Genomic DNA, 27,161 nt, shown 5'->3' with positions numbered 1-27,161 from the left:
CACTAGGTGTGCAAAAACGGTTGTCGCATGGCGGTAGCAATATTCATGCCACTTGAAATGAACGATCAACAAACAATATGGAGGCCATGATATGTTTCTGGTGTATGCGATGGCTTCCTGCACTTGGTGGTTATTGTGAACAAAAATGGTGGCGCCTACGCAAGCGTAATGCGGTGGCATTTCACACAATTTTAGTGCAAAGCAAACACATTTGAGCACATTCTGGAGCCTGTTAGCCTTGCGCAGGTAGGTAATATGCAGTGCTGTGTTCTGGCAAATTTCGTTGATGCGGGATTGTAGTTCAGCGACCTGTCATTGTCGAGATACAAAATGCATTGAATCCTATGGTCGTTTGCAGGGGATACACAAGTACAGTCGAATCTCATTAATTCAAACATGCTTAATTCAAACTTCCAGCTTATTCGAACTGACACTGTGGTCCCATCAATGTGGTAATTCAAATGCGCAAGCATTTGCAACAGTTAGTACGAACATGCCGGGCTCCGACAATGCTCTCAACAGCGTGCCAAATCACACAGTGGCGCCTACAACCAGCATTGCTCTGACCCCTCCATAGAGGAAAGCCTTAGGAGAAACCCCTCAATGCTGCGTGCAAAGAAAAAAAATATCTGCGACGGAAATTTCGCCCTCTCTCAAATGGCAAGGTCGCTATTTCTGCGTTGCGCCTTAATGCCCCAGCCACACTAGCGGCAAAATGCGCACCACAGGAGGGATCGGCCCTGGGACGATTTTTCGTGGCTCATCGTGGCGACAAGCGAGCCGCGAGCGGAGGAGATTAATTACAGAGTGGCCCCTACAGTGACATATGCGCAGGAAATTGGCACCATGTGGACCCTCCAGACATCTCTATTCGTACTCACATCTGGTTCAGCTAGACTGCTTGTTTCGCACTATCATCTGCTCGCGTCAGCTCTCGCTCAGGCTTGTTTTGGTTGGCTTTGTTCGTCTTGTTCGCACTTGTTTTTTTACAATGACGCGTCTAAACCTAGACGTCCCGATGGAAAGGTTGTTGGAGACAGTGTGCCATATCCTATTCTGTACGACAAGACAGACCCTGAATACAAGGATGCAAAGGTGACACCCAGTACCTCATTTTCCTAGTCTTTTGAACGCAGCGATGCTGCAACAGATAGAGCACACCAACATGATTATGATCAGCGGCAATGACTTCATTATCTTGTTAAGACACGACTCTAGTTAAGAACGCTGGACGAAGTAGGTAAACACAGCACCGATCTAGCAGCAGACGAAGGAAAAAACACACGAGCATGTAGAGGGAAGCAGCAGCGGAGGCCCAGCCCCACCTGCCTGGCGCCAGCTTAGCCCGCTCCTTGAAGTTTCGTTTTCTGCCGCTATCGGGAAGCGAATGTTGGCTGGCATTGGCAGTTTCGTGGCCCTCGCTCGCTGTGTGCTTGTGCGCCGCAATATTTCGCAACTCGCACCATTCGTGCATCGTGTTATGGTGCACGAATACTTCAAAAACAAGTCTCTTTAATTCAAACAAATTTTCAGGCCCCTTCGAGTTTGTTATCGTAGGTTTCAACTGTATACCTTTTTGCATTTTGTACGCCTGGCAGTTTGCCTCCTCTAACTTGGTGCACAAAACCTAGAACTCCCTATTGTCGCCAAGCGTAATGCACAACTTACCTCTTCCTCTGGCAACTGATCCTTGAACTCATCCATTTTCGACTCAGTGTCATGAATGATACCCTCAGCCTGGTTCACAGCTTCAACTGTTTCTTTCTTCTGTTTGTCAGCTTCAGCATAACGCTCCGCATTCTTGATCATGTTCTCTATCTCCTCTTTGCTCAAGCCACCAGAAGATTGGATGACGATTTGCTGCTCCTTGCCTGTGCCCTTGTCCCGTGCTGACACGTGAACAATACCGTTGGCATCAATGTCAAATGTTACCTCTATCTGAGGCACTCCACGAGGAGCTGGTGGAATCCCAACCTGCAAGATACAAGATACATAGCTGATATTGCCTAACACAACCAGCAGGCTTCGTCTCCTTTACGCTTTCTCAAAACCTTGAAATTAAGTGAATTGCAAGTACTATACCATTCTTACGCAATTCTACTACATACCTCTAGAAAAAAACAGTTCGCTGCAGCACATGCACTACCATGAATGTGCATTAAATACAGTAGAATCTCATTACCATGTTTACTCGAATCTAACGGGCACTTTTTTTCCGATAAACAGGTCCAAAAATTGTGTTCGTGTTAGAATCGAGTACGACCCTAAATCTGTGTTATCATATCCCCATCGGCATTTTAAAATGGCCGCTTTGTACATGCTTTGAGCCTAGCTGCCGTAGCTTCCTCCATGTGCTGTAGTATGTGTGCTTAGGTTAGTACACTGTCCGTCTTCCCATTGTCTGTTTGCTCTGTCAGCATGGAAGTACTGACTGCGAAGACACACGATGCCGCAATTAAAAGGAAAGTGATCATGTCTGCGGAGACTGATGGAAATCGTCCAGCATCACGGGCGTTCGGAGTTCCCAAAACTTGCATGCAGGACTGGCGCAAACAGAAGAGGCGCTCTACTTTGGTAGCTGCTGCGTATGGCACAGTCGAGCGGCCCCTATCTTGAAATCAATCTGCGATGGAGACAGAGTCTACCCATCTAGGCACCCTACACTGCGTTTTCGTCGCTTAGTTCGCGTTGAAGCGAGAGGCCGCACAAAGGTCAATTCGCTCACTCCTGCTACAGCACTTACTTAATACAGTAAACCCTCGTTAACACGAACTCGCATATCTCGAAATATCGGTTAAGTCGAAAGTTTTCCACGCCACGCCTTCCCCACCCATAGGCGTTATGTATTCGCACCCGTTTATCTCTAAGCATTTTTCGGGCGTAATACGGATATCTCGAAATTTCGACCGGGACGGCTGAAGGCAAAGGCCGTTACCAAAAGGTGATAAAGGCTCCGAGCGAGCACTTGGTTCCTACTAAAGTGCCGAACACGGTCACGATCTAAGGGCGAATACAAAATTCCCGCGGATGCAGCCGTTTTCCGTCAACCACGTCAAGTAACCTTGGAAGCAGTCACGTGGTGTGCGCCGCTTGCGCACGGGGGCTCATGGGTTTTATCGGGTAGTCGCGCCACCGCATTTCGCACGTGCGAACGTTATTGTGCGTGTGCGATTCTGTTCTTTGTTTCGTCGCGCTGTGCACACGACGCGTTGACTGCGATTTTTTTTGTTGTTGTTGTGTGTGTGGTGTGTGGTCAACGGACGACGACGATGTCCCGCCTCAAGCAGTGTAAGTCTCTGACGCTGGAGAAAAAAGTCGCGTTAATCAAGGAAGTGGAGAAAGCGGGAAGATCCAAAACGAGCATCGCCAAAGAATTCAGCATCCCCTTGTCGACGCTATCGACAGTTTTAAAGAATCGGCAGAAGGTCTTCGATGGCTTCGAGCAAAGTTTTTCCAGCGAGCGGAAGCAGATTCGGGCCTCGAAATTCCCGGACGTCGAAGCAGCACTCATGCTGTGGCTCCGGAATGTCAGGGCAGCCAACCTTCCCGTGACAACCCAAATGATGATGGAGAAGGCAGACACTCTGGCGTTGCAGATGGGCCACACAGACTTCAGTTGCAGCAATGGCTGGTTTGAACGATTTAAAAAAAGATAACGTAGCCTCGAAGCCTATCCACGGCGAAAGCGGCACTGTTGATGAAGGGGCTGCAGACACCTGGCGCAACCACCGCCTCGCTGAGCTGCAAAAGGCTTACGCGGACAAGGACATTTTCAACCTCGACGAAGCAGCACTGTTCTATAAGATGCTGCCTAGCCACACATACACGCCGAAGGGAGAAGCGTGCTCAGGCACTAAGCAGCGCAAAGACCGAGTGATGATACTTTTCGGAGCCAACTCCACCGGCAATGAAAAACTGCCGCTGCTTGTTATCGTTAAGTCGCTCAATCCAAGGTGCTTCCGAAATGCACGGCTCCCGAGAGATGAAACTTACCGCGCCAATAAAACGGCCTGGATGACTGCAGCGCTCTTTGAAGAGTATGTACGTGCTCTTGACTGCAAAATGGCAAGGGACGGCCGGAAAGTGTTGTTCGTTGTGGACAACTGCCCCGGCCACGGAAAAATCAACAACTTGGAGGCGGTCACGCTGGAGTTCCTGCCTGCTAATATGACGTCCGTGCTCCAGCCTATGGACCAAGGAGTCATTGAGGTGGCTCGCAAGTTTTACAGGAAGAGTCTCCTGCACCGCATTTTGTGCTCTTACGACAGTGGTAAGAAGTACGAAATAGATTTGCTGGGTGCAGTCCACCTGATCGCTGAAGCCTGGCGACAAGTACGTCCATTGACGATTGCCAATTGTTTCGCGCACGCAGGATTTTCGCGCGCCGAGAAATCGCTCGAGCCAGACACTGACGAGTTCAGTGATTGCGATGAACTTTGCGACGAAGTCCGCAAAGCTGCCGGCTGCGCCAGCGATGCCGAGGACGGCGAAATCACTTTTGAAGAGTACGCGCTCTACGAGTCGGACGTGCCCGTTACCGGAATGTTGTCAGACGCCGACATTGTTGAAATGGCAGTGAACGACGGTGATCACGCTGACGAAGAACCACCTAGAGAAGTGCCGACAACTGCAGAAACAAGGAACTTGCTACGTTTGCTCCGCAACAAAGTTGAATGCAGCGGCGGCGAACAACGGCTCATGCGGTGCGTTCAGCAGCTCGAGGACGCTTTTCTCGCGCCGAATGCCAACGCCAAGCAGGCAAGCATCACCCAGTTCTTTCCAAAACAATAAAATTCAGTTTTTCCTGGGAATTTGCGTTTATTGCAAAAGCTCCCCTCGTGCTGTGGAGCGTTTGTTAGCAGTGCTGGTTGTCACTGGCTTTCAGTGACCCGGTCACTGAAATTTTCGGCATTTTGCTTAACTCGAAACTCTGCTTATCTCGAAATTTTTCCCGGATTTTACAATTTCGAGTTAACGAGGGTTTACTGTACAGTGTTTTGATAAGAGTTTCTGCGGTCACTCAGTGATAAGCGTTTGTGTTTGCTTGAGCGTGCATGTTGCCATGCTTGTTAATTTAGTTTAAGCGAATGTTTAAAAGTTTATATGGCCTATCCTTACTACTACTATCCTTACTTTTGATATAGCTGTCAACTAATTTGCTATCGCAATTGATGCTTCACCTTTCGGGCGAAACGAGACTTTTTCTATTTATTGCAACTTTAGTGTACTGGGAGCAAATCGGCTTTTCCAAATGAGAGAAAGTTGTATTTCTGTATGGAAGAGCGAGGTGCGCAGTAAAGGACTTCTTTTATTTAGGTCACGGCAAACGGGTGCGCGTTACAATTGAGGGCGCTTTTATTCCGCCCCCCCTTTTTTTGGTCCCGCAAAACGGGTGTGCGCTACGATCGAGTAAATACGGTAGGTAATTCATATTTCATGAGATGTAAAAATGCATGAATTATCGACTAAACTAAGAAAACAAATGCGTACTGCATGAACGTCCCATTATTTAATGAAGCAATACTGAAATTTGCTGAAGCTACCATTGCCAATGGGATCAGCCATTAGGCACAACACATAATTGAAAATGAAACACTACAAGATACAGGCCTGTGCCTAAATATTGAGGTTTACATTTTATTACAGATGAAATGCTTTTTCGCATAACGGTCGCCAAACGATTTTCCAGACATAAACACTGCCTAAAAATGTGACTATGGGGCAGTACAGAAAAGCCAGTTCTGATGGTAAAATCAATTTCGATGTTTTTCCAAAATGTCAGCAAAGCGAAAATTGTGTTACACTTTTACTCAGTGTTAAGACTTAATTGAAATAATATCTACTTAAGATTTCCTGGCAGGTGAGGCTGTGGGTGTGTCATGGTTTCCCATCACGCAGTTCAATGTGCATTGTCACAAAATTCAGATCCATGCACGTGACCTTACTTCCACAACACTCGGTATAGGCTGTGCCGCACGAAATCAGTTTGGAGATTTATTGCAGGCCCAACCCTAAGCCCACAAGGAAGCTTACACCAGTAGGTCCAGCAAGCAGATACACAAACATGGTAGACGTTTGCATGGCAGTTACCAGCTAATCGCCCACGAATCAAACTCCGCCTCACATGCCTGGCCGCCCGTTTAGTCCATGCAAGTAATCTCCGATGTAGTCTACAGGTATACTGCTTGTCACAAGCCGCCACTGCCTGTCAGGTCTAACCAGAGCTGTTTTGTCAAAGTCTGAAGTTGGGAGCTTGACACCAAATTGATAGAACTGTGTCAAGACAAGGTGCCCAAAATTTCGATCGTCCTTACACATTCCCATCAGGCCAGTGGCAATGTTGGGATGATGATGATGATGTGTGGTGTTTTATGGCACAAGGGCCAGGTTTGGCCAAAGAGCGCTATGACATGTGATAATGTTAATGATGTATTGTGGATGGCATGCACAATGAATTCCACATGGTAGATGTGACATGGCTGTAAAAGGACCTAAAACTTGTCGCTGTAAGTGGTGTAGAATATATAGGCGCTAAAATAACGACGCTGACTAGGTAGTGATGTGGGCTATGGCAATGGGCTTTCGATAAAAAAAAAATGCTACAAAACTTAACAGTGACACCATAGTTTCAAGAGAGTGTTTGAAAACAGGGCTTTTAGTCATGTGCTAAAAGTTGCCTGGCCAAATGATTTTCAGGGTGTCGGTTTCAGCTAAGAAATCTAAGACTATTTGAAGATTAAAAAGCGGTTCATCGCAAAGAAAGAATGCAGGGTGAAGAGGTATGTTTTCGCGATATGCAGAAGAGATACTTTTTCCTGACCGCTCCTATTGCAGGGCACTGAATAAGAACATGGAGGACTGTCAGAGTATTGCCGCACTTACTACAAGTTGGAGGATCGCCCCCAATCAAGAGATAAGAGTGAGTACCATATGTTTGGCCTATCCTTAATCGGCAAAGAAGTACTTCCTTGTACCATGCTGTTTCCCACTTACCCAGTTTTGGTTTTATTATGTGAAGCTTACTCATTGCTTGTGTATCCCACTCGCCTTTTCAATGATTCAATTTAAGGCATAGAAAAGGCTTTAGGTCTGTGACAGGGAGGGGAATATTTCCATCTATGTCGCTAAATGTTTCTGAAGTAGCGCTTTCATCAGCAGCTTCGTGACCTTTTATACCTTAGTGACCAGGTACCCAGCATATGATATCACTTGATAGGGAGCACAACACACTGTACAGTTCACTAAAAACTGAGTTCTTATATTTTCTTCGACTAAGAAGGGCTCTGACATGACTACACTTAATGAATCTAAACACAATAGCCCTAGCAAGGTTTGGGAGCCTTATGTTTTGAATAGCCGAGAGTATAGCGTAGGCTTCTGCTGTAAAGATACATGTGTGTGGATTTAGTGCCCCGGAAGCGTGTTCTGTTGAAATAAGCACAAGTATCACGCCCTCTTCAAGTTTGTGACCCATGCCCAAAACGATGACACTTGAAGCACTGACGCAGATTTGGGATGTATGGTCTCACACGAAGCTTGCAGTAGCCGGTTTCTATTGTTTCAGGTAGGTTGCTGGTTCCGAAAGTAATGATTGTGTGTTTGGTCGGTATTTACTTGTCATCTCGCTTTAATGTTATCCTTTGCACTTTTACTATGTTCTGGTCTTGCCATCCTTCTAGTAGTTCGATTTCACTCAGTTCGAGAAGGTCATCCTCTGAGACGGCCTGGCGCACTGTGTTCATGGATCTGTGTGGGCCCACTGAGACTGGAATTTCCCCAAATGCTACTAGTTTCGGGAGTCTGCCATATTGAACCTTGTCGTGAAATTCGAGAAGCTCACCACTTCCCATCTTCATTACTTTATCGCCTGGGCCAATTGCTTCCGTGAGACATTTCACAACAACAAATGGCGAGATGATTCTGACTGTTTTGGTATCATGCTGACTGTGTACAATGTGGTACTTGGGAAAAGATTGTTTTGGTGTCATGAAAAATGTGAGTTTTATCAGTGCGCCCTGCCTTCTCTTGAGGGAGTGATGAGGTAATGGTGGAAAGTCGCTTGCCATATAGCGTTAAAAATTTCTGTGGCGATGGTGGCCACCCACCACCGAGCCCCACAAGGGGACGCTACAAGGTTTGATGAATACCTGAAGACGCCAGCCATGCTTTGCCACTATAACCCAATATAAAATACCGACGGTTGGATAATTACACCAGGTTAACCCTTGCCGCCCAGAATACGGAAGTGAGGAGAAGTGATAAGACAGGAAAAAAGAAACAGCGAGAGAAAGACAGGAAAAGGCGACTGCCAATTTCCTCCAGGTGGGTCAGTCTGGAGGTGCCGTCTATGTGAATCAGAGGCCAAAGAGGCCCCCTCAGCCAGCGGGCCTTAAAGGTCCAAACACCCAGCATCGGCTCAACCCCCAGGATCCCCCTTTCCCCAGACACGGCTAAGCCATGCACGGCTACACGCGAGAGGGTTTAACCCTCGTGTGCTCAGGTATGTGGTGTCAAAACACACCAAACGCCTGCAGACACAGGCGCCCCTGTGGGAGGCAATGTTGGGAAGCTGTCCGAATTATCAGTCAGTGAGTGTAATTATTGATTTCACAAGATTCTCTGGCTAAAGAACTTTGTGCCACTGTCGTCCAAGATTGCAGGACAAGGATTACTCACCAAGCTGAATTGGCCGAGAAGCTTGTTGTCACAGGCCATTTCACGTTCACCTTGGTGCACCTTAATTTCTACCTGTGTCTGCCCATCAGCAGCTGTAGAGAAGACCTGCAACAGCACAAACACTTGCCATGATAAACATACCATGCAGGCACCACAGACCATTAGGCACATCAGTCAATGAATCTGAGCTCAGTCAATTTTCTCCTCAAGGGAGTCATACCCATTAGGAGACGAAAAATTGCACATCACTGCTCAGAAACACATTTTGCACTAGGCTATTATGTGCCTTATATCAAGCATCAAAAACTCAGAGAAAGAGCTGCCAAAACATAGCACCACTTTTACACGAGCTCATATCAGAAAAGCTTCTGACAATTACTCAAAGACTGCATAATCCAACCAAAACCTGCTTTTATGCAGTATGTGGTTCCATATAGATGAACAAGATTAACTATGCCATACACAACTTTATGGTCAGAGGGTGCAACGTAGATTTCAAGGATACCGAGCTTTGTCTTGCATAAAAAAAGTCGACTGCCTACTAATGATCACATATAAATTACTCGGCTATTGGTATTAGAAATACCGTAATACTCTTTTTAAAATCAAGGCCAGGGTACAAGAAAACACAAGGCTGCCACCTTTACAAATAAAGCTAAAATTTGTCAAACGTGGTGTTAGCCAGGAAACAGCAATTGAGGAAGCCACCAACCTGACTCTTCTTAGTAGGAATGGTTGTGTTTCGGTTGATTAACTTGGTGAACACGCCTCCCAAAGTTTCAATCCCAAGCGAAAGTGGGGTTACATCCAGCAGCAGGACGTCTGTCACATCTCCAGCTAACACGCCACCCTGAAAAACAAAAAGGAGATTAACTCCAGGGTGTCTACCAAGTCGACATTTCAAAATTCCCTCAGTTCTCCAGGTTTTTCCTGAGTGCCTTTGCAAAATTACCTGAGTGACACAAAACTGTTTTATGTCGAGACGGGCTGAAACCATGTCACCCGATGCTGTCACTCTCTAGTAAGCATGTGAAAAAAAATTTTTTTTTAAAGCCGACGTGACACTAAGGAGTAGTGTTTATTTTATTCAAAAAGAGAATAGAAAGGAGGGGTTAGTAAAATTCACAGCAAATAAAATGCTTTCGAAAAAATTGCAAATCCAGTCAGACATTCTCAAATACGAAAAAGGAGATGCATAAAGAAGCAAATATTTTCGAATATGAGCTATTTCTATCAACTGATAACAAGCTTAGTGGTATGAGGCCCGAACTTTGTCACAATTGAGATTCTCTCTCAACAGCTTGTAAGTCAACCTCAACTGTCCTGACATACTCTCAGCCCACACACGATGCCTCAGTGTTGTGTTTCACTGCTTTAAAGTTTATTTTGGTTTGGATGAGGGACAACTGCATATCGACATCAGCCAACACTGTTTTTTGAGCTCAAGCTCCTTCAAAACGGTGGCAGCATGCTTCATTTCCTGTTCATTCCTCAATGCGTAGGTCCTTTCTGTTCTCGTCCCTTCTTCCGCTGCTCGTTTGCCCCACGGAACATTTGAAGCATCTTTTTGGTCAGTTGTACAGTCAACGTCCGATTTTTCGAACTCCAGAGGGGCCGAGAAAACGTCCGAAAAATCGGCCAGTTGGAAAAGAATGCACGTTTTTTACTATCCTTATGACTCCAACCGCCACGGGCACATTCGAAAAACTCTGAAGGCCTGTCGGTACACGTATTAGTCATATCGGTGCTCGGACTGTGACAGATATCTAACCGCCATGGGGACATTCGAAAAAGCTCTGAAGGCCTGTCGGTACACGTATTAGTCATATCGGTGCTCAGACTGTGACAGGAGATACCGGGTGCACGCGTATATAATTAAGGAATACCGTATTTACTCGCATAATGATCACACTTTTCTGTCAGAAAAATTGACGCAAAATCAGGGGTGCGATCATTACGCGGGTTAAATTTCCCACGAAAAGAAAAAAACTATTTTTTTCGTCCCGCGTTCGCTGCGGCACACCAAAACAAAAATTGCGGCCGGTGGAGCAAGCCGAACGCGCTGAACGCGATTTTTTCTTCTTCTCGCGAGTACATCACGTGCATTGAAAGAGTTTCTTCCATATCAGTAATGAATAATAACGCTAATATCAGCAAGTTTGCGGCAATAACGTAGCCATGTCCACTTTGGGGGGCAGAAACAGATGGGCGCGCTTAGCTGCCAGTGACATAGAAACACAAGGCGGCATGCTGTGGAAACTGTGGCATCTGTCTTCACTACTATCCTAATACGGCACGTTTCCGCTAAGGGTGGGTGAATATCTTAGCTGTGTTACAAGCGTCGGCATATGAATAGGGTACACTTTTAACATATCAGTGTAAATGTGGCTACTATCGTTGCTGCTCGCGATTTGTTGCGTGCCCACAAGTGCAGATGAGAAGAATCGAAAGGCGCCTTTTTTGTTGTTGACAACGACCATTACAAAGCCTACACATAATAAAGGCAAGTTTGGTTGCAGCTTTTTTTTTTTTAGTCATGGAAGTGCTGAAAGTGATGAAAGTAATGAAATGAGGCATCTACTTAAAAATGTTTGGTGCGTGCAGACCGCTTGGTTGGTCTTGAAGAGTCGTTCGCGTAGCATTCGACAGATGGTAAGCGCGATCAATATTAGCTACTCGGCACACGACATATCGCTGCGGCAAGTTCGGGGTGCAATCATTACACGGGAAATAAAAAAAAAATGAATTTTGACAACAAAATTCAGGGGTGCGATCATTACACAAGTGCAATCATTATGCGAGTAAATACGGTACATACTGTGTCCCGTGGCAGTAGCCCCTTCCCACACTTGTTATGCTTCACCTCAATACTTTTGTGTATGCTTCACGAAGTAACATTTCTGTACAGAGGTAAAGCTGACTTTCGGGAACCGGCATTATGCAACGCACCGTTTATTCCGAGCTTCGAAGCCAATCGTGAGGACCTGTTCATGGCCAATTGTAGAACTCTGTTGATACGTTCCTCGCTGCTGTGTTTTCCCAGATGCTACGTCACGTTTTCGCAGTCCCTGCCTAGATCCCATTGCTTTCTATGTATTATGTTCCCTTTGATGCCGTCGCCAATCTGTAATGTTCCTGCATCTTATGTTGCATTTGAATGAGGTGGTCATGTAACTTTAGCAGTGCAGCCAGCTTGCATGCTGCAGCAAGTGACCGGTGCATTGCAACTAGCCTCTGGCTCATTGCAACAAGCTGCCAAAGTTTGCAGTAAGTGACCACTGTTTGCAATAAGCCATCGAAGTTGCACAAGTCAGGTGCTGCACACGTGCACAGATCAGTTGGCAAAGTACCCAAAGCAAAGTGTGCATCAGTTAAAGCCTACCAGGAACCATGCACACTGGGCCAGATCCACAGAGTGCAATGTTGCACTTGTTTTGGAGCCAGCTTGGGTCCCATGCTTAGCATAATCGCTGGATCTATTAAGTCAGCTCCGCGACAATGGAGCTGTGTTATGCGGTGAAGCATAAGCAAAATATTGCGGCATATTAGGAGTTGAAAGGGGCCACTGTCGCAAAACATTCTACATGTCCCGGTCTGCTCGATGGGGCCCAATGAGAGATTGCACAGCCGCATGACATAGCTGGTTGCTTGGAGAATCTCGATCCCACCTAGATCCCACTGGGCCAGCTTGTCTGCCAGCCGCTAGGCTGGCTCAGTCACCACCGCCGCCACCACTGTTCCTCACGCCTTTGTATGATCCACAGCGGCGCAGCAACGCGTCTCAAACAGCCTATGTTTTTCCTGTTGTAAGCAATGTAATTTGGCCAGGGAATGTTACGAATTCGTACCACACCGAAATTCGTACCAGCCATGATCGTATCACTGGGGTTTTACTGTAGTTTTCACAGTGTCAGCTTTGCGCACGCCACTATTATATGGTATTTCGGTGGTGCCTGGCGGCAGAATCTATGGAAAATGGCAACAGTGCACACCAAGAGCCAACAGCGACGATTTCGTGGATAGCTCAAGCAGTGGCCACTTATGAACTGATGGGTGCAATCGTTAATTTTGGGGCTTTCAACATAACGACCTTTCAGAATACTGAACAACTTTTGGCGGTCCTGTGTGATTTGTTATATCGAGATTTGATTATTTCCTCACCTGAATTGCAGCACCTACAGCAACAGCTTCATCGGGATTTACTGCTTTGCTCGGCTGTTTTCCGAAGATTTCCTGGACTGTTTCTTGAACCTGAGGAGCAGTACAAACATAGATAACACCATCTTTGAGAATTTTATTTTGCAAACTGAGAAGCTAGATGTAACAAAACAGCATGACAATACAAACCACATTGCATCAGAAAGCTCAGTTCACTTTCTCTGCAAGGAACATTACGTTCCAATTAAGAGACGAAAAATATTAACATCACAGCTTGCTGCTTGCAATATGAAGCCAAGGACAGCATAGAGGAAGTTATCTGTAGTTTTTAAGGGGGGACGCGAGGATCAGATAGCGAAAATCGCAAAAAAGATCGATTTTTGGCAACAACGCGTTTCGGTATCTGCAATGCCTAACCTACGTTGTATCAAAATGGTTTGGCTGAAAACGCACTAAAAGTGCCCGAAAAAAAATAATTTATCAGTGTATAGGGCGAGAAAACAGCTTTAAATCGCGTAAAATCACCGCAGTTCGCGGAGCCCTAACTCGTCTTTCCAGCCACCGAACGCCGCCATCTTGGTATCGTTCGAAAGCTCGAAGTTTCGCCGTTCTGTTTCTGAATTCTTCGGTTGTCGCCATCTTGTAACAAACACACAAACACAAAAGAAGCGCGGGTCTGCTAGAGGTGGTCACACGGGCCCTGCAATGAAAGCGGGCCTCCGATTGGTTCCCGTGCTGAAAGGCGTCTCGCCATTGGTTGCTGCTGCGGCAGCGGGCAAGCTGGCTACCGCAGCCGGCCGCAGTTGTCTGCTTTGCAAACCACGCCGGCGTTGTTCTTCATTTGACACTCACAGAATTCGGATTTCTGAAAGCTCCCAGATCAGTGATGGATCGTCGCTCGTTCGAAAAGAAATTTTCGACGAAGCACGCCTTCGGAAAACGGAAGCGCAAGCCTCCTACGGCGAGAAAAAGATGGCGGCCAGCGGGAGAAGTGGAGCACCCTACTGAACACGCGGATAACGTGCCGTGCTATGTTGCACCGTGCGATTCCAGCACCGAAGCCGACAATCGCCCTGTGCCATCTACCCCGATAACCAAGCCACCGGAAGACGTGCCAATGGAGGCTCTCGCACCTGTGCGTACAGCTGCATGCGTCAGCAACCGAGATCGGGTCGTTGGAGGTGACGCGGTTCGAAGATCACCATCGCCAGCAGAGACGGCGTACCGTTTCCGACGCATCGTGCAACAGGGATGGACACACAACCTGCGAGTGAGCCCCAACCGTCGATGAGCTACAGTGACTCAAGGTTCACCAGACGAATCTTCTCCCGAACGTCGCAAGATTCAGGCGCGTCTCGAGCCGCATTTCGTGTCAGCAGTGACGGCAGAAGCGCAGGCATGCAGCGTTCGCCACTCCCTTCGCGCAGTGTCCAAAACTGAGCGGAAGTTCAGTTTGATGGACCAGCAAGGCCAAGAACAAATTTCGGCCCCTTGTGACAGTGAGTACATTATTGTGCAGTTTTCCGCGATTAACTCTTTCATCGCCAAAACTCTGTGCCCAAGATGCCAACAGCGTTCTGCGAGTGTGCACTGCGATACTAGGCTCAGTCTGGCAGTGAAAATGGTGCTGTCATGCACTACTAGTGGCCCTATTGAGTCCCAGTGGTCCTCTCAAAGGAAGGAAAGTGCAAGGGTGTTTGATGTGAACATTCGCTCAATGCAAGCTGTTCAAGCAATAGGGAAAGGGCAGACAGCCCTGAACGATTTCTGGGCCACAATGAATGTGTCCCATCGTGGTTTGCACCACAAAACATTCCAGGGCCACTTAAAGGGGCTGTTCAAGCCTGCTGCAGGGGAGGCTGCCAACAACATCTTTATAGATGCTGTATCTGCTGTGAAGAAGGTGTATAGCGAGATGGAGGTTGGCTTCACTAAAAATGTGACCGTTGTTTATGATGGCACTTGGCTCACGCGAGGTCACGGCTCCCACATTGGGGTTGGATGCATAACAGAATTCCACACAGGGCTTGTGCTGGACAGTGTTGTTCTGTCAAACTTCTGCCTTGGGTGTAGCCTGGGCCCAGAAGAGAGTGACCCCACATACTTTCAGTGGAGGCAGCAGGACCAGTGTCAAAAAAACACTGAAGTTGGCTCTGGGCAAATGGAAGTGGAGGCCGCATTGCAGCTTTTTGGCCGTTCATTGGCCAAGAACGACCTGCGATATACTGCAGTCGTCTCTGATGGAGACAGCAGTGTTCTCCAGGCATTGCAAGATGAGCAGCCATATGGGTCTATAGCAGTCACAACAGAAGACTGCATAAACCATGTGAAAAAAAGAATGGGCACTGGCCTTCGCTCCATTGTGAACAAGGCCAAGAAAGGGGAACCACTGGGTGGCAAAGGTGGGCTCACACAACAGTTGATAAAAAAGCTCACCAACTACTATGGCCTGGCTATCAGCAAGAACACTAACGATGTTGCTGCAATGCAGAAAGCTGTCATGGCCACGTATTATCACGTGTCATCTACTGACAGTGACCCCCACCATGAGCTGTGCCCCCCTGGCCCTCTCAGCTGGTGCGAGCAGAGAGCAGCAGAAGTGAAATAAGAACCACAGCCTGCTCACAAATACAAGCTTATGAGCAGAGTTTCCCAAGCCATGCTGCCTTTGTATCAACGTCTTTCAAGCGTCCACTTGCTGGAGCACTGCAAGGGTGGAAGGACCCAGAATGCAGCTGAAAGCTTGCACTGAGTTATTTGGTCAACATTGTCAAAGGATGAGCATGCCTCACATTTTGCGGTAGAGACAGCAGTAAACGAGGCAGTTTTGAAATATAATTCAGGGAGCCAAAGAGCTTCCTCAGAAACGTGTGCTACCTTGGGTGTACATCCTGGTGCCCTTGCCGTCCAGAGAGCTCAAGAAAAGGATAAAGAACGCCTGAAGAAGGAATCCAAAGCCCACCAAACAAAGAAGCAAAGGTGCAAGAAGATGCCTGGCAGCAATGAATCAAAATATTACAGCCCTGGTGCTTTTTAATAAATGTGCAGTGCTTTTAAAACTTTGCAGCCAGTTTTCTCTGTTGCGTTTTTTTGTCAATCACCTCGCTCGTGGAAAGCATAGCACAACAATGGCTGGACCGATTTTGGTCCAGTTTGTTTTGCTGTGATCCATAAGCTGCGCTGTACTTAAAGACAGTCTTGATATGTTTCTTTATCTTTCCATTATTTAATTATATTCACAATAACTACATGGCTCCATGCAGTGAAGCACAGTCATGTGAGTGTTATGTTGAGCAAAAAATTATTAGTGCATAAAATCTCACACTGTCTTGATGTAGATTAGACATTTGGGCAAACATGCAAAGTATTCCCAGCTCCCTATCATGTTTCGTTACTGTGCCAGGCTTTCTACAAGCAAGGAACTTATAAATTCTTACAAAACAAAAACTAATGAAGATATCTTATTGAAATTTTAGATTTGTCTCTTTATAGCAATGTGCAGTGTGTGTGCCAAATTTCAGCCCTTTCTGTGAAGAAACAAGAAAGTTAGTTCTGATCCCCTCCTCCCCCCTTAATTGAAATGTAGAAATTATAAGATAAAGGGAAACGAAAGTGAACAATAACTGGCCACAAGTGGGTGCCGAACACACAACCTTACGCATGTGTTGCACAGATTCTGCAAGAAGCAGACGCGATGCTTGACTATTTAAAATGACGTCGCACTTCACCACATCACGTTAAGGGCGATTGAGCTGCGACACCAAATGGCTGCCAACAAGGCCTAGTGATGTCAGAAGGCGAAGTCTTCACAGCACACACAGCATAGGAAGTCAACAGCCCCCGCAATACAGTGACACTACAGCCTTCTGATAAGCAGCAAAAGAGAATTGCTGAAAAAAAAAGTATTGGAACTCGCATCAACGGCAGCAATAAAGTAGCAGTCAGATTGATTTGATTACGGCAGCAGTCTGTCTGGTCAACGCCTGTTTGATGAACCATGCTTTGCGATTGTCAACTTGATTAGAAAACTAGCATTTGGACATAAACAGGCAGTTCAGACTAAATTTCTAGCTGTTTGAAGTATAGCACTTTGCAAATACAGTCAATCCCGGATATATCAAACTCGAAGGGGATCGCTAAATAGTTCGATATATCGACAATTCGAAATATAATATAAGCATGTCACAAGCTTCTCTAACAACTCCACACATCTTAAAGCAGTTTCCTGATGTCGTGACTAATGGGAACTTGCCAATCTGTGCCTCCTAAGGTGGGTAAAAAAAAAACCAAAAACCACAGCGCGATGACCAGAGCACTTTATTTCGGAAGAAAAGAACCTGTGACCTTTGCTCGCTTTTTCTTCTGCAACATCAAGTTCATTAAGCTGTCCTCAAACTTGCTGACAGTGTCCAAATGAGAAAGGCCAGCTCCTTCCATTGTGCCATTGCATGCATTGACAGGGTGTCTACCAAGCTGAGATTTCCAAATTCCCTGAGTTTTCCAGGTTTTCCCTGAGCACTTTTGCTAAATTCCCTGAATGAGCCAGAACTTTGTTTTACGTCAAGACAGGCTGACACCATGTTGCCCGATGCTGTCACTTTCTAGTAAGCATGTTGAAACAAAAAATGACTTAATCCAGTTTGAATATTAAGGAGTAATACCTATTTTATTTAAAAAGAAAACAGAAGGAAGGTGTTAGTAAAATGCACGGTGAAAAAAATGATAAAACCCATTGCAAATTGGGTCGAACATTTTCAAATACGAATGTAAGGAGATGCATACATTAGTAAATATTTTTTTGAATATGAGCTATTTCTATCAACTGATAGCAAGCTCATCGGTATGAGGCCTGAACTTTGTCACAACTAAGATTCTCTCTCAGCAGCTGGGAAGTCAATCTCAACTGTCCTGACAATGACATACTCTCAGCCCGTACAAAACATCTCAGTGTTGGGTTTCACTGCTTTAAAGAGCTTATTTTGGTTTGAATGAGAGACACCTGGATCTCGGCATCAGCCAACACTTTTGAGCTCAAGCTCCTTCAAAGAGGTGGCGGCACGCTTCATTTCCCGTTAATTCCTCAGGACGTCGGTCCTTCCTGTTCTCATCGTCCTTCTGCCACACGTTCACCCCATGGATCATTTGAAGCATCCTCTTGGGCAGTTGTACAGTCAACGTCCGATTTTTCGGACTCCCTAGTGGCCGCAAAAACATCCGAAAAATCGGGCAGTCCGAAAAAAATGAATGCATGTCTCTAACTGCCTATAAGGGCTAAAATTGGCACAGGCACGCCCGCAGAAGTTCTTAAGGCCTGTAAGTACACTTATTAGGCATATCAGTGCTCGTACTGTGACAGGAGGTGGGGGTGCACGCGCGTATATTTAAGGAATACATACTGTGGCCCGTGACAATTGCCCCTTCCCATGCTTGTTAAGCTTCACCGCCTCACACTGCTGTAATGAGGCGAAGCTAACTTTCGGAGACTGGCATTACGAAACGCGCTGTGTGCGCTCTGCGAGCTTCGAAGCCAATGGCGAAGATTACAAAAGTGGTGTTGGTGCCACTGCTGACAGCGGCGAATTCTTTCAACGAAAAACACTGCACCGCACGGCAAGAAGCTTAACAGCGAACGCAGAAGCAGCTAGGTCTAACATTGCCGTGGTGGTGGCTACGGCTGCCGGCGGATCTGCGTGCGATAGTGCCAGTTCGAGGCGGCGAGATAATCAAAATGGCGGCGGTGGCGGCTTTGATTAACGCCATTTCAGACCTGCAGTCAGGGCAATATACGTTTACTATATGGAGTACGTAGTGGTGCCGCAAAGCCGTGCAAATTATCGGGCACGTCCGAAAAAGTGTCTGGAAAATCGGTCGTTAACTACTCTGGCAATACATCGTGCCGATGACACGGCGTCAATGACGATTCATTGCAATTCCTCTGTTACTCGAGCCAGCATTAACACGACTTTCGTTCCCTTTTAATAAAGTTACAGCTAATTTTCCCTGACAGAAGCACAAGTTCCCCGAGTTTTCCCTGAGTTTTTCCAGACTGTACAAATTCCCTGAGAATTCCCGGTTTTCCCGGTTGGTAGACACCCTGATTGACGAACCGTCCTCATTATCAGGCATGTCCCAAAAATCAGACTCCCAGAAAATTGGTCGTTGACTGCACACTGGTTAGCTCCTAAAGCCGACAACACGGCGTCAAAGACGATTCGTTACAATTCCTCTCTTTTACTGAAGCCAGCATTAGCGCGACTTTCGTTCCCTTTCAATAAAATTACAGCTAATTTTCCCGATAGAAGCACAAATTCCCAGTGTATTTCCAGAATAATGAAAATCCCCGAGAAATCCCAGTTTTTGCGGTTGGTAGACACCCTGCTTTTTATATTTGACGAGGCAGACTTGTTTGTATTTTCTGGGGTGGAATTTTATGCAGAATGCAACTCTGGACTGTTTTCTTACGTATTGCCTTCCTTCTAAAAAGTTGAAACTGAATGCAAGTTGTAAGTGCAATTGCAGTGGTTTTAGTAAATGTTTTTCCTGTGAAACAACTAAAATAAAAATATTACTCCACAGTTATTTAGTTGGGGAACAGAGATGCTCAACCGTATTGTCATTCTGGGACGGTAGTTTTTGTGCATAACCCTAGTTACTTGAACCTTTCAAGAGTCATAACTCCAAAAAATTATTATAAAATAACATTTGGCACCAAGCCTTATACTACTTCTCTAAACATACCTTCAAATTTTCATTAAAACTTGGCAAGAGGACTACAGTCGCTGACTGATTTTTCAGACTCCAAAAACTTGGACATGCTCAATTATTCGGTCTGCTTCGCTGCACTGCCATTCTCCCCATAGACCATAATGTACAACTGCCGAAAGTTCAGACACCTTGCAACCTCTCGTCTGATTTTTCGGACACTCCTTGAGCCAACTCGATCAAAAGCACCATGCACCAACTCTGACTGGTGCATGGTTCAAATTGCTGAACGTCATTTTTGTTTTGAACGGAGCCTCCTTGCTGCCCCACGAAGTGGCGCTACTGCAAATCCCCGCTCATCATCATCGTTTCTGCCTGGTTCGTGGCTACAGCAGTTCCGGTCTAAGCTTATCAAGACAATCCAGCAGCTGATTTGTTTGTTTCTTCGTGCACGACGCTGCAAGTAGGCCACGTTTTTCTTTTGTGCGACTGGTATCAGCGTGACGGCGTGGTGATGTTTGCTTTGTGAGCTGTGTTGAGGTTGCGGTGATGCAACGTGGCATTCGGAAACATAGCGTCAAGCGTCAACATAGGCACCGACAGTGCCCGCACAGACTGCACTGGGGAATGCCGGCAAGCGGGTGCCGGGAGCATAGGACTTGTCGCCTTCTGATGTGCACACTACTGATGCCGAAAGTGTTCTGCCAAGACCTGTGCAGTGGTTCCGGACACCGTCTCATTTGACAGTTTCACAGGTGCTCACACTGCTGTATTGACATGCTCAGAACTCGATGACGGCGAGATCATGAGTCAGGTTTCTGCTGCACCGCTGGACGATGACTCTGAGTCTGAATATGACGCACCATGTGCTACGCTGCCGTCGCATGAGGAGCGTGCACAAGCAGTGACTTTGTTTTCAGCCGCCTATAGTGACCATACGACCCTCTCCAAGATTCAGGCTTATCTGACTGCACGTAAACAGAACAGCGTGCAATGGCGCATTCACGATTTCTTCAAGCTTACTACCGGGCCCGAATAAGTGCGTGGAAATAAAGGATTTCTTTTTTTTCTTAATCTGCTTTTTCGGACACCTGTTTATTCGGACATTTCCGCAGTCCCTGTGAGGTCCGAATAAACGGTCGGCGACTGTATTTCATTAGCACATATAATTTTAAACAACTCTGGAAGTGTGTAGAGTTTACCTTTGGCATCCTTGTCATGCCACCAACGAGCAACACTTCCCCAATGTCGGTGCGCTTCACCTCTCCATCTTGCATGGCCTTCTTACACGGCTCCACAGTCCGCCGAATGAGGTCTCCCACAAGGCCTTCGAACTTGGACCTCGACAATTTCAGTGTCATGTGCTTGGGGCCAGACTGGTCCATGGTAAGGTAGGGTAGGTTGATGTCCGTCTGCAAGAGAAATTAGCAGCATGACACAGAATCCTTAAGTAACAGAACAACTGCCTATGGCAACATGTGAATGAGCTATGCAAGCACACAAATGTGATTAAGGTATAGAAGAGAACAATCATGAGAAAATGCTCAACTTATTAAGTGTGACAAGATAGTCACACCACAACTGCGAACCTGGCTGGTTAAATCACACCAGTTTCACTTATAGGTGGAGTTGAATGTGTTGCTCTTGTCTAGACACTTGCAAGTTCCACACTTGGTGCCTTGCTTGCACTGAAACTTTTGTATTTAAAAACTTGATGAAAGTTCACGTATGCTGTTGTATTCATAAGCCCTTTCACATGTCATATTTCTAGGGAGCACGACTGTAATAAATGGCCTAAAAAGGTTGACCAGCCCCCCCCCCCCCCCCCCCCCCCTCCAGCCAAAGGGAAAAAAAAATGAAGAGCATACTTCATCCAAGGAAATTAGATATTTAAATAGTTCCCTTAAATGAAAAGTGCTCCCACCCCCTTAAAGCTACCGTATTTATTCAATTGTGAATCAGGTTACGTTCAAATAATGGCAAAATTGAGCATTTAAAAAAAGGCATTCTAAATTGCACTTTTCTAACATTATGTTGGCAGCCTGAATCTTTACACCTCGATCCAATCCATAGAAAAATTGACACAAGTCAAAACTTGTTCTTTGTTGTCAGTGTTGGCACAATGGTACGGTTACAGTGCTGCAATACCCTGTGGCCTTTCACGCTTCAACTCCACTCAATCGCAACGTTACAGCAACACAGCACATTCAGTATGATGTCCATGGCAAGAGACGAGCAATTTCGATGGCTGAGGGGCATGAAAACTACCCCACAGCTCGGTGGCTTAACATCAATGAGTCCATTCGCATTTATGTGGCAGGGCGAGGCTGATCAGAAGGGCTTCCATGGACCTTGTTGTTGCCGCCTGGTATGGCTTCCCAGATGAATTGGTTGTGCAGGCTTTTAAAAAAAGCTGGATCTCCAATGAGCCCAATGGCACAGAAGCGACTTGATTTTGCATGTGAATAGCAACAAAGGAAGCTTTGCCTCTGATGACGATGATGACTTACGAGAGCTCGTTTCCAATTGTTATTCCTTGAATAAAGGTACCATTTCATTTTCCATTCACCTCAAGTTACATTAGTGTTTTTTCCCCCATGACTGGAAAATCACCCTTCGTGTTACATTCCAGTAAATACTACAGTACATAATATTTCCAAATGATCTCCACCAACTGTTTGAGCTTGTTTCTACTTGTACCAAAACAAATTTAAACTGGTAACCCAAACAAACCCGTGAAAGTGCAAAGATAAAAACTGCCACAGCACCTGAACTGATGATGAAAGCTCTATTTTGGCTTTCTCAGCTGCCTCCTTCAAGCGTTGCATAGCCATGTTATCCTTGGTAACGTCAATCCCTTGCTGTAAGACAAGATAATGCAATATTGATAAGCACAATTAACACTACAAAAATAGTTACATCATATGAACCAGAAGAGGGCTACCTCACGCTTGAATTCTTGGACAAGAAACTTGACAAGGGCATTATCGAAGTCTTCTCCACCAAGGAATGTGTCACCATTAGTTGACTTCACTTCAAACACACCCTTTTGGATTTCAAGCACAGAGATGTCGAAAGTGCCTCCTCCCAAGTCATAAACAGCAATGCTAGGGGAAAAGGAGCCATACTTCAATCAAAACTGCTCAAATACACCGCACGTACACCAGTATTTAATAGTGGATGATGACCAGCAACAAAAATTCTCTAAGTCTTACTTTAGCCTTTTTTTTGCTACTACATATAAGCCTTGTAATGAAATACTTTAATGCATTTTGAGCTCAGTCTGTATTTTCCTTAAGGATTGTTGTTCCATTAGGAGACGAAAAATTTGACATCACAGCTCAATATTAGGCAGATCCAAGAAACAAGAATAAAAAAAAGTCAAGGACGATTCCTGGAAAAAAACTCACATTTTGTCATCAGTCTTGTCCATGCCATAAGCCAAGGCTGCAGCAGTTGGCTCATTGATGACTCTAAGGACATTAAGGCCTGCAATCTGGCCTGCATCTTTGGTTGCCTACAAAGTAGTTTCTACTTATGTAACTGGCAAGTACACTGTATTCACATAGGCAAAGCACACACAAAACAATTTACTGAACACTTGCCTGCCGTTGGGAATCATTGAAGTATGCAGGGACGGTAATGACTGCATTTTTGACATTATGGCCCAAGTAACCCTCTGAAACACAATGCATATTTTTATTGCAACTGAAGCCATACAATACAATATGCATGCAAAATGACAAATGAATGCCTAGAATTTCTAACCTGCTGTTTCTTTCATTTTCATCAGTACAAAAGCACCAATCTGGCTAGGGGAGTACATCTTCCCATGCGCCTCTACCCAGGCATCTCCATTGGAAGCTCGCACAATTTTATACGACTGGGTTTGCCTTATATATATATAAAAAAAAGAAGAAGCCAGGTAAAATTTAGAACACATGACATTGTTCAGCTCAAGTAATGTCACTGACACTCACATGTCTTTCTTGACCTCAGGGTCTTCAAACTTTCGACCAATCAGCCGCTTTGTAGCTGAAAGTGTGTTTGAAGCATTGGTCACAGCCTGACGCTTGGCTGGCATGCCTACAAGCCGTTCTCCATCAGCTGTAAATGCCACTACTGATGGTGTTGTCCGTGACCCCTCAGAGTTTTCAATGACCTTTGGTGTCTTTCCCTCCATGACTGCCACACACGAGTTGGTGGTGCCCAAGTCGATGCCAATAACAGCACCTTTAACTTGATCAGATCTGAAAACCACATGCATTTTACTATACATCAGTTTGGCATATAAAGATGACCATTAATACCATGAAGAAGTATGGTAAGAATACAATTGCATGCTACACAATATGCAAAGTTCCACATTCAACATCATGCTGGCATAATAGCAAGCATGAAACGAAATCCATTAATAAAGTTATGCTGGTGGGATGGACCAGTCACCCACCTGCACTACATTTTCCCAAGTGTGCACCAAGAAGTGTCAGCTTATTAGTACTTTTGTTACAGAAGGTTTTAAGTCATACTTTGAAGACAGTCACCACGAAGCCCTATACCACTCTTCTCCAACACTATGTGAAACATTTATCAGATATACAAGGCACATCATCTAAAAATTTAATAACAGCAACAATCTGAAAAGTTAGCAAAAGCAATGCAGCAGGTTACGACAGCCATAGAAAAAATTAGTGCAGTTATCCTAAAGCCAATAGCACAGATGGTAACATTATCAGACTTTGCTGGCATAAAGTTGCCACTAGGACCGAACTTAAGGTGGAATAAGGAAGCCATGAAAATATTGTTCAGCATGAGACCAACATCTGGAGGCTGTGCTCCCCTGCTTGCCTGTGCAAGTGCTCAAACTTCACACTGCTCACACCAGCCATTTATCATTAACAACAAAGTAGGCTAATCTTTAAGCTGGATGACTAGCATCTTGTATGCAAATCAGGTGTTGGAAATGGCGCTGACATGCAATTTTTGTTCAACACAGTCACACAGGGGACAAAATAGTTTGGACAAATATGTTTGGGCCACAAGTAAGCTTGAAAAATGCTTGAGAAATGTGACCATAAACAATTTAAAGGGACACTAAAGGCAATAATATTTGAGCTACATTTATAAATAACCCTTCTACAAGGTCAAAAAAGCCACTCTTACCATGACACCTAGGCTTGGTAAAACCGAAAAGGCGCAAAAACCAAAGACAGTTGGTGCTGCTGCCTTTAAGTTCCTGCACCAGCTTTCTATAATGTCACCGATTTTCACAGTGCCTGCTCAAGCCTCGTCAGATTTTTTTATTGGTAAACTACATAGACTACATTACATTACAAAAAAAGCCAAAGGCTGAACTAACCAAGTTTCAAGCGCTCTTACAGAGGCATAACATTCCACTAATGTGTGGGCATATGTGGTTATTGCAAAAAACCAAAAAATCAAAAATCCAAAGAATTCTAAAGAATAATAATGAAATTCACAATGCCACTGACCAGGTGACGGAATTAAAAAAGTAATCATCTTGCCCTGCCCACACAAGATTAGTCACAATCTGAAAAAGATTTGGAAACGTGTTGGTGTAGATATCGCATTCTCTGCTCCTTTGAAGCTGTTTAGTTTGTGCACGGGGGTAAACGCTGATACGCACAAGACTCGTGGGTGCGAAAAGACCCACCCAAAACCATTTATTCTTTGTATTGAAGGGGTGGTTTACTGCATCCCGTTGGACTGTGGCAAAGAGTATTTGGGACAGACGGGCGGGTGCATCAACAAACGATTACGTGAGCACAGGTACAACATGAAAAAAAACAAGCCCTATCAGGCCACCTTGGCGCACATTGCACACGCTGCGAATGCAAGGCTGTTTTATCACACTCAACACTCCCTGACCAGCTCACCAGAGAAATGGTAAGCTGCAGAGAATAAGAATAGGGATTGTGTTAGTTGCCTGTCAGTCTCCTCATCAGAGAAAAATGTTTTTGTTGTGTTAGTCGCCTGTGTTCCAGTTGATCTTGCTGGGCTGATTTGTTTCAGTCTTGCTTCTCCCTTCCTTTTGTGCAGTGATATATATATATATATATGCTCTTGTGCAATAAACACTCGGTTGTTAGCACTGTGTCCCATCTTTTTCTTTCAGCGTCCATGTGCTTCTGCACTACTGTGTAAAAAAAAAAAGGAAGTTTAGACTTCATTTTTTTTTCCTAACAATAAAACTGTTGTGAAATTAAGAAAAATGGAGTTTGAAAAATTACTTGGTTAGTCTAAAGTGAGTAAGTGCTTCTTTTTAAGGTCCCTTTACTTTGAGCTTGGAGTTTGTGCCAGTTGAACTGAAGGTAGTTCAGGAGAATCCTTAATTTGTGTCCTTACAGCCATGAATATTTTCGCTACACGGTACAGTAGAACCTTGCACTATTTAAAGCAAAGCTTTCTTTGCGAACCCTCCTGTACTTTCCTGAATGTGGCTGCTGCTGCTGTCTTGCCAAACATCTGACACTTTGAAAAAAAATTGAATTACGTGTCGATGGTGGTATCGAACCTCGGCTCCCAGCACAGCAGTCTAATGCTCTAACCATTAGGCCACAATCCCACATATACTTCTATTGTGCCAATGCCGACTAGCTCTTCGAGATGATTACTACCTGTCATATTGCGTAGCACAGGTGCATGAGAGCACATGCATGCACAACAATTTCCTTTTTACCAAAGACGCAGGAATAGAATGGGCAAAATTGTAGCATTTTATTAACGCTTCACAAAAACTTCGGTTTACATAAATTCCAAGATGTGGGTTGAACCTCCACAATTTTTTATATCCACAGCATGTACAGTGCTCAACGATTAAAACACAGCACTCAAAGCTCGTGGCTGTTGGCGCTGTTTGCGCAGCAAAGTAGCACTGGATGGTCACAGGGCGGCCAAATGCAGTCAAGATGCGTCACAAATGCTCACTTTCAGTGTGTGCATACAACAACGCTGGAGTTCGGTGTGCCTAGTAGCAACCAGTAGCATAAAGAGCACTGCGCTCAGAGTACCATTCTTCAATTGCGAAGCACTGTACCTTCAAAAACCACTGTCAACAGTGACTTTCCGAGCTCTCTGGACATGCACTGCTAACGGAGAGGTTGCTTTAGCCCATCAAAAACAAACAAAACAACATTACTGCCATTATTACGAAAGACAACCACATGCTTCCAGCATTTGGGTTGGATGCAATACTGACTATCTAGGAATTACCACTATGATATTGCAAAGCGCAAAACAGTAGTGACAAAGGTCATGCTACTAGGAAGCACGTTGTACATGTCTAATTAAAGCCTATATTGCCATAACATGTAGATTTATATGGATAAACATGCAAACATGATGCATGTGATTTGCATCAAACATCCACATTACTTTCTCAGATTTCATATTTTTCAAATGGGGTGGGCTGTTGAAATTGGGCAGTTCAGCAATACAACGCCATGATAATCAATTATCACATGCACAAGAATTTGCACATAAGAAAATTTAGCTTTGATTACCAGTAACGTAAAGCACCCCTCACCAGGTCTGGCCATTTTGAGCTGTCAAGCGCAGTGCATACAATGCACGCTAATCACTGTCTGCTACACCATTACATCCCT

The 27,161-nt window shown here is 45.2% G+C and overlaps 1 protein-coding gene across 1 annotated transcript in view; it reads right to left on the bottom strand.

Moving 5' to 3' along the window:
- Hsc70-5 (Heat shock protein 70 cognate 5) overlaps positions 1-27,161 on the bottom strand; it is a 45,947-nt gene that overhangs the window by 7,731 nt on the left and 11,055 nt on the right. The window contains exons 3-13 of the mRNA XM_075672504.1: positions 23,517-23,786; positions 23,305-23,429; positions 23,142-23,215; positions 22,947-23,053; positions 22,481-22,643; positions 22,305-22,397; positions 20,739-20,948; positions 12,838-12,927; positions 9,389-9,526; positions 8,677-8,781; positions 1,669-1,974 (exon numbers count right to left, since the gene is read on the bottom strand). Of these exons, the coding sequence (XP_075528619.1) occupies positions 1,669-1,974; positions 8,677-8,781; positions 9,389-9,526; positions 12,838-12,927; positions 20,739-20,948; positions 22,305-22,397; positions 22,481-22,643; positions 22,947-23,053; positions 23,142-23,215; positions 23,305-23,429; positions 23,517-23,786 (1,681 nt within the window). The remainder of the gene's footprint in view (positions 1-1,668; positions 1,975-8,676; positions 8,782-9,388; positions 9,527-12,837; positions 12,928-20,738; positions 20,949-22,304; positions 22,398-22,480; positions 22,644-22,946; positions 23,054-23,141; positions 23,216-23,304; positions 23,430-23,516; positions 23,787-27,161) is intronic.

The sequence above is a fragment of the Dermacentor variabilis genome, chromosome 1, assembly GCF_050947875.1.
Source record: "Dermacentor variabilis isolate Ectoservices chromosome 1, ASM5094787v1, whole genome shotgun sequence".
NCBI classification, from domain to species: domain Eukaryota; kingdom Metazoa; phylum Arthropoda; class Arachnida; order Ixodida; family Ixodidae; genus Dermacentor; species Dermacentor variabilis.
The sequence above is the reverse complement of the archived record's forward strand: the minus strand, read 5'-3'. Positions and strand labels throughout refer to the sequence as shown.